Source organism: Pelodiscus sinensis, chromosome 3 (genome assembly GCF_052426305.1).
Source record: "Pelodiscus sinensis isolate ZL-2025 chromosome 3, ASM5242630v1, whole genome shotgun sequence".
Lineage (NCBI taxonomy): Eukaryota > Metazoa > Chordata > Testudines > Trionychidae > Pelodiscus > Pelodiscus sinensis.
The window spans coordinates 158768825-158781498 of record NC_143054.1 but is presented as its reverse complement, the minus strand read 5'-3'; the positions used below and the strand labels follow the sequence as shown (position 1 = coordinate 158781498).

The window sequence follows — 12674 nt, the reverse complement described above, 5'->3', positions numbered from 1 at the left end:
GAAATTGGCATTCCCGGGGATCTTTTGGTAGTAGATATGAATAACCTTGGTGATTCGTGTATTTGCTTAGTCCTGTCCAAATAGAAGGCAATCATTCTGTAGATGTCTAACATGTGTCACACAGCCTCTTTATTATCTGTGTGGTGTTTGGGGAAGACTACAGGTTGTTGCAATGAAAGGAAGTTCTCTCCTGGCAGATGTGTAGCTGGGTCTGGCTACAGGTGAGGACCCGGACACTGCGGCCCAACGGGCGGCGCCTTGGACCAACTTTCAGCAAAGAGGATCATGGGGATGGTAGTTGCAGATGGGGCGTGTGCACCAGCTGCATTCTGCGCATGCCCAGCCTGAACCCCTGCCCTGTGCACTGCCCCATCAGGCGCTTTGTGCTCAGTTTTGATTTCCTGCAGGTGCGGAAATGGCTGGCACCCGCAGGGTCCCAGTGCCATCCTTCCCTCCACTATATGGCTGTCAACATAACTTCTGGCAGCTAAATTGGTGCCCTTCTAGCATGGCACCTGGGGGCAACTGCCCCGCTATCCCCCTCATTATGTCACTGGTCTTAAAGTGTCAAAGACCATTTCATATCCTACTGAATCTGACTACCAGAAGGAAACATTATAATGTATTTTAAAGTATGGTTGTAATCTCATTACCATGTTTTCCATTTTTCAGTACTGCTTTGTAGTTAAATACTAATCCACATGATTTTTTTTAAAACGAGGGGAGTCATTTGTTATTTATGCCACAGCAAAGCAAGAACAGGGAGCTAACAATGTGCAAATAAATCTTTCTGTTGCCCATTTCCTGACATTTGCCACTAAGTCAGTAGCATGCAAAAACAAAAATGGCAGTGGTGAATTTTGACCATAAGGATACACCTTATACTCTGATTTTATTTACAAAAACTCATATCAGAAAGGTAATCATAGTGTGCCCCTGTAATTCAGGTCAATGCAGCTAAGTATACTATATTTCACCATCTGTTTAAAAAATACATATGGGTGGCAAGCATACAATTTTAATCCGAATGACAAGAGCCTTCTGTGTTACAGTAGAGTTTAGAAATTAATTGACATTCAAAATTTAGATGTGGACACCCATCATTTGTGGTGTCCAAATCCAAATTTATAAGGCTGAAAATATTGTAAATATGCAGCAGAAAGGGACAACTTATTACAACACTTCAGAATAGTGATAGAAATGTAGCCGTGTTAGTCTGGGGTAGCTGAAGCAAAATGCAGAGAATAGTGAGAGAAAAAATATTTTTCCTACCCCGTCAATAGTGTAAACGAAATCCTCCTGCAATACAGCAGGATTATAGAAATTATTCAGAATGCTGAGCAAACAACGACGGTCCCAGTGGTCAGTCACACGACCTCCATAGGCTACCTCTCCAGTCATATAACATATTGCTGGCCAAGGAATCTCTTTGTGGTTTGCCAGAAGCATCCCCAACATCTGTATGGAAACCTATTGAGAAAAAGATTGAAGGTAAGTATTAGTATTGTTACTTCTTGTGGTTACATTATCATCAGAACCTCATGAGATATTTGAATCCTTCAAGAGCACCTTACTAGCTGCATACTAACTATACAAACAGAGACAAAGAAAAGGTTACTCACTTTTTAGCGGTGGTTCTTCAAGATGTGTATTTCTGTTGGTGCTCCACTGTCGATATATTCATGCTTCCTGTGTCTCAGATTGGAGATTTTAAGTAGCAGTGTCCATTTGACACGTACATGCGTGCTCCCTATCTCATGCCCTGCCTTGACGCTACATAGCTCTTTGCAGGTAAACCATCCTCAGTTCCTTCTGTATCACAGAGCTCATTGTAAGAACTCCAAAGCAGATGGAAGGTGGTCAGGTATTGGAGCACCCATAGGAACATACATCTTGAAGAACTACAATTACTGCATAAGGTAACCTTCTTCCTCTTCGAGTAGTATCCCTATAGGGTGCCCCACTGCAGATGATTCTGCAGCAGAGCCCAATGGAGGAGTGGGGCTTCAGAATCTAATCTAGAATTGAGGATAAGCCAGTTGAAACAAATATGGTGTTGGACACTAAGTCTGCATAATATTAAGCAAATGGAAGAGCAGACATCCAAGTCACTGTTCTACACATTTCTGTGACTGGAACGTTTTGAAGGAAGTCTATTGAAGTGGAGAAAGATCTCATGGAGTGCATTCATGCTCTAGGAGGAGGCTGAATGTCAAGAGAATGTTAGCAAAATGTAATGCAGTCTGATACCCATTTAGAGAGTTTTTGATTAGTGAGTGAGGATCACTTAGATCTGTCCACAATGGAGAAGTCTGAGAGCTTTCCTGAGGGACTTAGCCCTATACAAACAGAAGGCTAGTGTATGTATGTGTAATGCCCCCTCCCTTTTCTCCCACTTTGGTTTTGGAAAGAAAACTCAGAAATGGATAAGCTAGTTTATATGAAAATCTGAAGGTATTTAGATAGGAAATTGGGGTGTGGTTGTAGTGTAACCTTGTCTTCGAAAAATATTGTATATGAAGAGTGCGCCATTAGAGCCTCTATCTCTATGAATGTGATTTTCATAGAGAGATGTAGAGGAGAACTGAGCTGATGGTCATGGGTTCAAAGGGAGGCCTTATAGAACCTGAAGACAAGGCTGAGATCCCATGCTGTTGTAGAGCATTTGATTTGTAGGAAGAGGTTACCCACGCCCTTGAGAATCCTTCTTGTGAAAAGATAAGCAAACACAAAAAGACATCTTTCTTACAATGGAAGACGGTGATGGCTACAAGACTCATCTTTATGGAGCTTAGAGATAATCCTGACATTTTTAGTTCTAGGATGTAATCTCATACAAGTTGTAGACGAGTGGATGTAGAATTAGAAGTAATGCATCTCAAGTCACTAGAGTTGGAATCTCTTCCACCTTGGAATATACATGTGACAAGTAGTTTGCTTTCTGCTATGTAACAACATCACTATTGCAGCCTCTGACCAGGCTATTTGCAAGCTTTGGATTGGAACCATCATAAGCCATGCCTTGAGCTGAAGATTAGGATGATTCATCTGGCCAGTGTTTTGATAAGAGGAAATGAGAAACAGGTTGGAGAGTGATTGATAGGTGTCACCAGTTGAGCAGATACTGAAATTAGAGATGTGAATGATTAACTGGTTAACCCTTGCCCTTAATGGGTGAGTCTTACCAGTTCTGGTTAATTGGTGGGGGCTGGAGCAGCTCCCTGAATGCTGCAGGCAGAGAGCTGTTCTAGTCCCATGGGGCCTACCGTAGGCAAAGGCACTCCAGCCTGGCCTGAGCAGCCCGTCGGCAGTGGGAGGGCGGGAACCCCAGCCCAACTGTGGTGGGCAGGGGTGAGACCTTTCCAGCCAACCAGGCTGAAAAGCCCCATCTCTTTTAATTGGTTAACTAGTTAAACAGTACGTTTAACCAGTTAACCCATTACATGGGATTTTACATCTCTAATGGAAATAATGCTTATCTTGGCCATGTAGAAGCTATAAATATAACCCTGGCTCACTCTTTTTTTACCTTGATTAAGAGTTTGGATATTAGAGGAATTGGGGGGAAAGGCATACAAGAGATCTGTGTTCCATTGTAAGAAAAGGTGTCTCTGAGACCACAGCTTTATTACCAGGAAGATGGATGCTGCAGTGGTTGATCTTCTGGAGTTTGATTTAGTGGATCTAGTAGACATGTTAAATCAAATGCTGAGGACACTCCCATCAATGCTGGAACTCTTATTCCTCATGAAGAGTAAGGGAAGTTGAATATTTTTCCTGTTGATCTCCCGCTGTTGAGATGGTGCTAAAGGTTGAATTAAGGTAAGGTAAGGTAAGAAATGAAGGCAATTAACATAGCTCGAGTTGAGTATCTTAATTCGGCCTTCCAGGAAAGTATAGACAAAGCCTGAGAGAGTGATGACCTAGGCCAGCCCTGAAGTAGAAGTGAGAGCACTTCTTGTTTTGGCTAATAAGCCTATCTTTGGTACTCCCTGATGTAAAACTATGCCACAGAGGAAAGAGGGGTCTTTTCCATTTGTGATCCTGGCCAAATTTTTGCTGCTCAGTGTCTAATGTAGTATTTTATACGCCTAGGAGCTAAGCTGTTGAGATGCTGATATCACGGCAAATGCACCAATTCCAGAATTTCACAGCTTCAACACAAAGAGTAGATATTGTCCATCATAATTTTTATATGCTTGCCTCAGTCAGTGGTAGGAAATGTGTACAGGGATACTTATCTGCTCTGAGTTCTAAGTATTTTGATATGTAGTGTGGATTGGGACTATTTGCCTTGAATTCTCTGGGTATCCAGCTGGGCTCCCCATCCCAACAGAGATGTGTCTGATGTAAAAACTAACGTTAAGGGTGCAGGAATGAGCAGACATCATGAGGGTCTTTCTACAAGGCAAAGGAGTTTTTGACTGCTAAAGGCATTGGTACAAGTTTTTTTAAGCTGTATTTGCAACTGTGTTTTGTGCAACTGTATAAAGTGCCAGTGAGCACAAAGTGGCCCTACAATCTTGTAGTGTATGGAGGGATTCATCCATTTTCTCCATAAATAACTTTGATTCCTCAAATGAAATGCCTCCATAGCAGACTTCACTTGGAAGGCCAGAAAGGTGAAGCGAGGAAGCCTTCCTCAAAACAACTGTTGTGGATATGGAGTGGGTGTCCTCTGTAATCTCTCTCTCAGTTTGTCCCTGCTGTGGAACAGAGTGGTGCCCAGGGCTCCTTCCTTGGAGGCAATGTCTTCAACTCTTAGGACCTTTCTGGCACCAGGTCTTCAGCTGGGCAACTACAGTTCAGTTCCCCCTTTGGGGTACCTCAAAGTCCAGGACACTTCCCCCAGTGACTAATGAGAAGTCTGGGGGGACTTGTGCTCACCCACTACTCCAGCTTCCAGCCTAGGAAGTCTGTAGATAGCAGCTCTCACTATGTCCTTTTATCTAAGTTGTGCTGCTGCTCTAATTCCCTGGGTCAATTCCCTATGGTGTCTTCATCCTTACCTCAGGACCTAGTCCCTGCAACTAATTTAGGGCAAATTCTTGCTCCTCCCTGTCCATGTTCTTCCAGCTCTATTAAGGAAATGAATTCACTCTGGCCCTTCAGCTCTTCTTATACTAGCCTGCTGAGCCCCGAATGGCTGCTTTCCACATAGCTGCTCTAGGAAGTTAGCTGCCTTTTTTGGAGGGTGGGGTGTAGTATGGCCACCAGGCCTCTAGCAAGAGTCTTCAGGGCTTAGTCCACCCCATCACACTAAACCAATAGTGTCTTGAAGGTTAAGGGCTAAAAACCAATCCCCTTGCTATAATGAAGGAATTATTACTGCAAGCATCCCCATTTTGAAATTCGGCATCTTCACATAGATATTGAATAGTTTCAAATCTAGGATGGGTATCTTATCTCTACTCTTTTGGTACCAAGAAGTATCTAAAATAAAGCTCCTTCCCTCTGTGCCGCATGGAGCTAGAGCTTCCAAATATGACAGTATCTATTTCTTGGTGAAGCACTCTGATTAAAAGAGGTCCCTGAAGCTGGATGGGGAAAGGAGGTGATTCGCTGGTGGAAGTAAAGTGAATTGAATAATTTATGGAGACGATCTCCAAAACTTACTGTCTGTAGTGGTCAACTTCTAGGCTCATGAAGCAGTGAACATGTTTTGTGAAAAAGGAAAGGTTGGTGAACTGGTGCAGCAGAAGAGGATGAGGGTGGTAGTTCACACATTCAACCAAAACATCAAAATTACTGCTTGGGAGTTGATGGGTGAGAAGTGGAAGTCTGAATAATGGATTTTTTTTCCCCTCTGAAACCTCTGCCTTCTTTGGCATGGTTCATATGCCCTCGGGGGTGGGTGGAAGATGAACTATATTGAGCAGGATCTCTATGCCATTTGGAACTTGCTGAGTTTTGTCTTATATGAAGTGATGTAAATGCCAAGAGAACACAAAGTCACGCTGACATCCTTCAATATTCACTGAGGCTTATACAACAAATCTGTGAACAATTTAGAACCATCAAAAGGAAGGTCCTCAACTGTGGTCTGAACCTCTTTAGGGAAAACAGGGAGCTGCAGCCAGGTTGCTCTTCTCATTACCATTGTTGTGGCAAGTGAACAGGCAGTGGTGTCAGCAGCACTGAGGGAGGCTTGCAATATTGTTCTGGCCAATAGCTAGGCCACTGCCCCAATAATTTGAAACTGGTCCCTGTGTTCTGACAGCAGGTGGTCAACAAAGGAGGTGAATTTGGTGTGGCTGATGTAATTCTATTTTGCCTTGAAGGCCTCATAATTGGCAATTCTGAAAAGAGGCTCAGGAGTATGACCTTCTCCTAAATGGATCCAGGCACTTGTGAGCTTTATCATAAGGCTTGATTGAGTTCTATCTGCTTTACCTATGATGACTGCAAAGAACTGAGTGGCAGTTAGGGTCTCAGGCTCTTTATGTCCTTGGGAAGGGGAGCAGGAGGGCATATGGTGTGTGTGTGACTTCTACAGCACTTTGCTAGTGAAAATGTTCCAAACTATTGTGTTGGGGTGCCCAACACACCTTGACTGGGATCCACATGTGCAATGATTAAAGAACAATTGTCCGTTTGCTTCAGGAATTATGGAGTCTTTGTTTCTCTGCAGTTTTCATGCTCTCCTGCTCTAGTGAAATTAGAAGTCATACAGGATACCCTTCTTTTATTGTGGGGAAAAATGATACATGATGGTCTTATTATCCTTTCTTTTTCAGGCATATCTAATGAACACTTAATGATCACTGGGTCTCTCCAGGATCTCTAGCATAATTATTCATGAATCTGGGAATCAGAGTTCCAGACAACTTTAGTGGGTTTTTTTTCAAAGCACTTACTTCCAAATCGGAAGAGTTAAATTCATACGGGATATTCCAGCCCAAAGCTCCATATTTCTTTCTTTCATGGACTACAGCATTGAAGAAACACAGGCTGAACAGCAGCTTCTTCCATGATAAGCCACATTCGGCCTTGTTGAAGATCATTTCTGTTACTACTCCACTGCCACTATATCCAAATGTCTGAAGTAATTTTCCCTTCAGACCCTGAGGTGGTTCTATTGCCATCTTTAAAACAAAAAGAGGGAAACAAGACAAATGTATTACATTTACTATATTTTCTGGCTAATATCCATTGGTGCCAGTTAGTGTTCCCTCTAAGCTGTGAGGCAGCACAGCTTCACAGGTAATTAATAAGCTCCACCCAGTCAACCTATTTCAAAATAAGTGCTGGGTGGATGCTCCCAATTTCAAAATAAGCTATTTTGAAAAAAGCTATGCAACTGATGTAGCTCAATTTGCGTAGCTTATTTCAAGTTAAGCCCTGCTGTGTAGATGCACCCTTGAAGAAAGTGTGTGTGTGTGTGTGTGTGTGCGTATGTGTGTATATATATATATACACACACATATATATAAAAATGAAGTATTCTCAGAAAACTATTCCAATTACAAGTGTGGAAAACGGAGCACTCATCCACCAACAAAAGTTGTGACAACAAAAAATTTCTTTCTATTTATCTCTTCCAGGGAAACAAGAGATGGAAGTGTTTTTTTCATGATACCATCTTCTTCTAGCGCACATTCATTTTATTTAATTGCAACAACATATAATTGTATCAAACTCTTGAATTTAAAATACATTAAACAAATACATCCAGGATATTTGAATTCTGACTTTTTCTTGTTACTGCAAGAATAATATTGAGCTCACTTATGGGGATAATGGTAAATAAATCTTCACTAGTTAGAGATTTATTCTAAGCAAAGTACTCTTTACAAATGTCTCCTTTTTATATGGAGAAACACGGCCACCTAGATTGGGCTTCAGGTATACAGACTAGAGGAACTTGAGTTGGGTTCCCTCATAAAGGTTAGATGGTGGAGTGTAGAGTTTTGGTTTGGCTCTGTTTATTGTTTAGATAATATTAGAATGAGAAATTTGAAATTTTCAGATTGAGTATTCCAAGCCACAACAACTTTCTGATTGTGGTGTTTTAGCAACCCTTACCTTAAAACCTTTTTGCAGGATAGATATGGGGAAAGAAGGATCAGGTGTGGAACTTAACCATAGTCTAAATTGAGGATCCATGTTTATGTTTGGCTGAGTAAATCTGTAAAGACACATAGTTTGGTAACATAATTATTATTCTACCAAATGCTAATAAGTAAGGCAAGATGCAAACTTTTAATAATCAAATTCCTTTACCATTTGCTCAAGTACGTTAAGTAAAACAACCTGGTCAGAAATAATGTGATTTCTTCAGCTTTTGTTTTACACTTTAAAGTAGTAAGCTTAAAAAGAGAGCTAGGGAGTGTTGCAGAAGAGAATTTAAATCTTCACATCATTATCCGGTTCAGGAGTATGATGCTGTCTACTCATTAGAACTGCTAATGACATACTGTAAGACTGGGAATTGTCATACCTACCTGGCATCTAGTTATTGGGTACTGAGGGTTGCTAGGGTCAGAAAGAGCTCAGCTGCATTCCAAGTGAGTGGCAGTGGGTAAAAGGAGATGGTTCAACAGCCCAACAGGTTCATAGATGCAAGGTGGATCCTCTTTCACTAATCTCTGGCAGCAAACTCCACAGCCCTTATTTTTATGCACAGATATACTGGATGGTGATCTCCCCTTTTCAGGTATTTTAGGTGGACTAATAATTCTTTTCTGATAATGAATGGCACTTTTAGCTATCTGCTCATGGTCAGACTGCTCTCTAGGGTGGTAATGGGGGACAGTTCTCGTGTCTATAGGGCAGTGGAAGCAATAGCTTCCACAGGTCCCTGGGCAATATGTGTGGGGGTACTGGTTCTGCACTCCTGGAAGGGGTGGGGCTGAAGGTGGAAGGGGTGGGGCTGAGGGCAGCTGTCCCTCAGTACTGCCTGGAGCACAGAACCCTCCCAGTTCTTAGCACTGCTCAGAGTGCATGGCCCAGTGCTCCACTCTGGTGGCAATTTAAAGGGTCCAGCTTGCTGGCTACAGTGGCAGCTAGAACCTCAGGCCCCTTTCAATCACCAGGCCCCAATGCAATTGCCCCTGTTGCCCCCTCCCCCATCACAGGCCTGCTTCAGGGATAAGGATACTGGTAGCAGCAATAGCAGTGAAAACTATATTTCATTGAGGTCAGGAACTGCTATCTAAAATCAAAGGTTTATAACCTTCCCCTTGAGCACTGGTGGCCCTAGACAGGGGCAACAAGGGGGCTGCCCAGGACGGTGTGCTGATGGAGGCACATGTGAATAACCTCATGTGACCTTACTTGGGGCCAGCCGGCTAAACAGGAGAGGAAACCCAGCAGCCAGCTCAGTCAGGGTCAGGGAGGAAAGAGGCACTCACTTGTGTCAAGTAAATCTTCTGCTCTAGTGGGAGCAGCAGCAGGGTGGGTGCCTGAGGGGACTCCCCATTCTCCCTGGGACAGAATGCCCCCTGTAGAAGCCATGTGGGGAGTGGGTGGAGATGGCTGTGCCGGAAGTGCCTTGGAGTGGGTGGCTGAGGTTGGTAGTGGTTGAAGAAGTGTGTTTATGTGCAGCTTCTCTCTGTGTTCTGGCTGGCTGGGGTTTGGAGCAGCCCTGTGATCTGTGTGTATGTTAGTGTGGAGCAAGTCTGGGTCCACCCCCCCCGACCTTATCTTTCCCTTCCCCGCTAAGAGCCCCACTTGTCTAGGAAAGGGCTTTCCCTTGGCTCTGCCAGGAGGACTGGTGTCCTCCCATCCCATGCACATTTGTGCTCCCATCCCATCCCATCCCATCCCATCCCATCCCATGCAGAGAGGTGACACACCGGGGGGGGGGGCGGTGAGGGTGAAGGCATGCACTGCACTTGCTCACATTACCCCCACTCAGATTTCTGCCAGGGTTTGCCTTCCCAGCTCTTTTCCCCTCCCTCTCCTGTTTGCTGGAGGCAGCCTGGGGCCAGGAGAAAAGAAATAAACAAGTAGCATGTGCACCAAATAGTTGAGACTGGAATAGTAGGGAGGATGGAAGGCTGCTGCTTTAGCTGTGTAGAAAGAGGTTAGTTAAGAGAGGAAGAAACAGTTGCTTTCCTATGGGACATGCTAGCCATGTAGGTATTTGGTCAGTTGAATGTGGCTAGTTGGCTTGAACAATGTGGCTATTTAGCCAGATGAGTGTGGCAAGTTCACTATAGCAGTAGCCACTACAGTGGCTAGAGATTTCAGGTGCCCAAGTATGCTCTGGAATCACAGTTAAAGTTGCCTCTCACCTCCTCACTACAATCTGAAACGGCATCCCTAGTGAGTCAGGAGTGGCCAGAGGACTGCAGGAGGGCCATGGGCCCAGACAAGATGCAGCCCCCATCTGTCAGCATAGAGCTTGCCTTGATCTGCAGGCCAAGCACCAGGCAAAAGGGTCAAGTGCACTGCCAGGGCTTCTGCAAAGCAGCTCAAACTGTGGAGGAAGAACCCCACTGAAGGGTGAGTGACAAACTCAGGTTTTTCATCCACAATTTCATTTCACAATCTGATGCCATTCACAAATAGCCACCCTGTGTACCTCCTGTATTAGGGTAAATATTTAATCCATTCCCCATGCAGCTCTTAAAGGAAGTGCTTGGCCAAAGGAATGACAATGATATTTCCCTTGGCCGGGGGCAGAGACAATAGCAGGCCCTGCACTGAGGGGAGCAAAAGACTGAGCAGCTTCCTTCTTGTTCCCCAAGGACATGCCTTGTCCCTTAATTGCCTGAGACTCCAATTCTACCCCCGTCTATGGAGAAAGTCTTGCCTTTCACAAGCAATGTCACACTTTGCAGCAGCAAAGGCACACAGTGCTGCCTGCTGAATCTTGGCATTCTGATGAAGAAAATTTGTATTTGTTCTTATTAGTTTAGTGTTTAGTTTAATGCTTAGTTTTTGATACTTTATTATTTTAATAAAATTGAATCAAATTTTGTGTCAATGAAAACTTTTAAGATTACCGATTTATTTCTGAAATTTTTACTAACACTACTACGTACTCGAGCTCAAGGGGCACCAAAATACAACTTTGTCCAGGGTGCTGTTCTCCCTAAGGCTGGCCTTGCCCCGGAGCTCAGAATATGGCGGAACAGTGCAGACACCAATATCTTTGACAAATCAGAAACCTATGTGGTTTTCTGGACTTGGTAAGACCAACAATTATGATTGAAGACTATTCTGTGTCTGGGAAAAGTGAAAGAATAAACATTTCCTGTTTATGTAAAAGAATAATGCACTTGCAAATGCCAAATCCAGGGGAGCCATCATAGTCACTTTTCATGCATACTGCCTGGCCCCAGCTCCTGGAGGATAATAACTGCTTGTTAATATTGCAAAATTGGTGACACTATATGGGTAGTTCTAGAAGGTGAAAACCCAATATTGACCATTAATAACTGATTCTTTGACAGGATTGCCCATAAAGATCCATGCTTGCCATCAATCTTTCTCCACTTGGTTAAAATCTCTAGTCAGGAATTCGCAACTTAGTGAAAGAACTAGAGATGTTAAATTTCAATTAATCAGCTAATCAAGTAGTTGATAAGAGGAGCGTTTGCTATCTTGAAATGTACAAGAGCTGCCCGTGCTCAGTGACACTCACAGCTGTTTCTCTTGCTATGCCTCTGCCTGCCCTGCCTCCCTGCAGTTTTCCCCCATCAGACAGAACATCCTCTACAGTATCTCTCTTGGGAATGTAGTACATGTAAACCAAGAGGCTCTCCACATTATTACTACAATTCCCATGGATCTGGCCATGGTGTCCACCACATTGAGTATTGCCTCTAAGGCTGTGAAGATGATAGTCTTGTCCTCAGAGACTATAGCCTTATACTGTGGTCTTTTGGCCACAGATATGTCCTCAGCAAAGTCCAGGAGCTTGGTATAGTTTCTATGGTCATATGTGACTAGCAGTGCAGAATAATTTAAAATTCTGAACAGTATGGTGCGTAGACTTTACATCCAGAAAGATCTGAACTGCAAAGACTTTATATCGAAAAAGATCTAATCTTTTGTTATCATTGTCAACAGGGGTTGATTGGAAGTGTTGTTGCCTGCCACGTTGATGTGCCACTTCCACCACCAAGGAATTTGGCTTGTCTAGTAGGCACCTATTTAACTAACCTCCCTTACTTTTGAGTTCTTTTGGAAAAAGACCAACAAATAGAGCATTTGTTGGTAAGATATCACTCACTCAGACAAACAGACATCTAATATGACTGTCATTGAAGGGTATAGCCACCGGACACGAAGCCTAAAAAAGGAAGATGTAACTAACAGATTTTTTGATCTATTTCTGCATCCTAAACCTGGTGATTTTTGCTTAGCTGTAAGATCTGCAGCCTGGTACCATGTAACTAAAAGAGAGAGAAAAACCTATGCAGAATGGAAACCTAATGATCATAAATTAACTACTATATCCACACTAAATGTAACTATATGCAAAATTATTGTATTGACAATCACAAGTGGGCAAGCCACAAAGACTATCTTCAGCTATGTCTCTCAGCCCTGGGGGTTATGAAGGAACCAAGGGAGGTTGGTTTGTCTCTCCTCTATGTCTTCTGGAGGGGAAAATAAGGATACACAAGGGCTACGTCTACACTGGCCCCTTTTCCGGAAGGGGCATGTAAATTTCATGAGTCGTCGTAGGGAAATCCGCGGGGGATTTAAATATCCCCCGC

At 43.3% G+C, this 12674-nt stretch overlaps 1 protein-coding gene across 1 annotated transcript in view; it reads right to left on the bottom strand.

The window, feature by feature from the left end:
* DNAH14 (dynein axonemal heavy chain 14) overlaps positions 1-12674 on the bottom strand; it is a 605515-nt gene that overhangs the window by 41157 nt on the left and 551684 nt on the right. Inside the window, exons 77-79 of the mRNA XM_075925276.2 lie at positions 8026-8128; positions 6858-7085; positions 1273-1470 (exon numbers count right to left, since the gene is read on the bottom strand). Coding sequence (XP_075781391.2) covers positions 1273-1470; positions 6858-7085; positions 8026-8128 — 529 coding nt within the window. The remainder of the gene's footprint in view (positions 1-1272; positions 1471-6857; positions 7086-8025; positions 8129-12674) is intronic.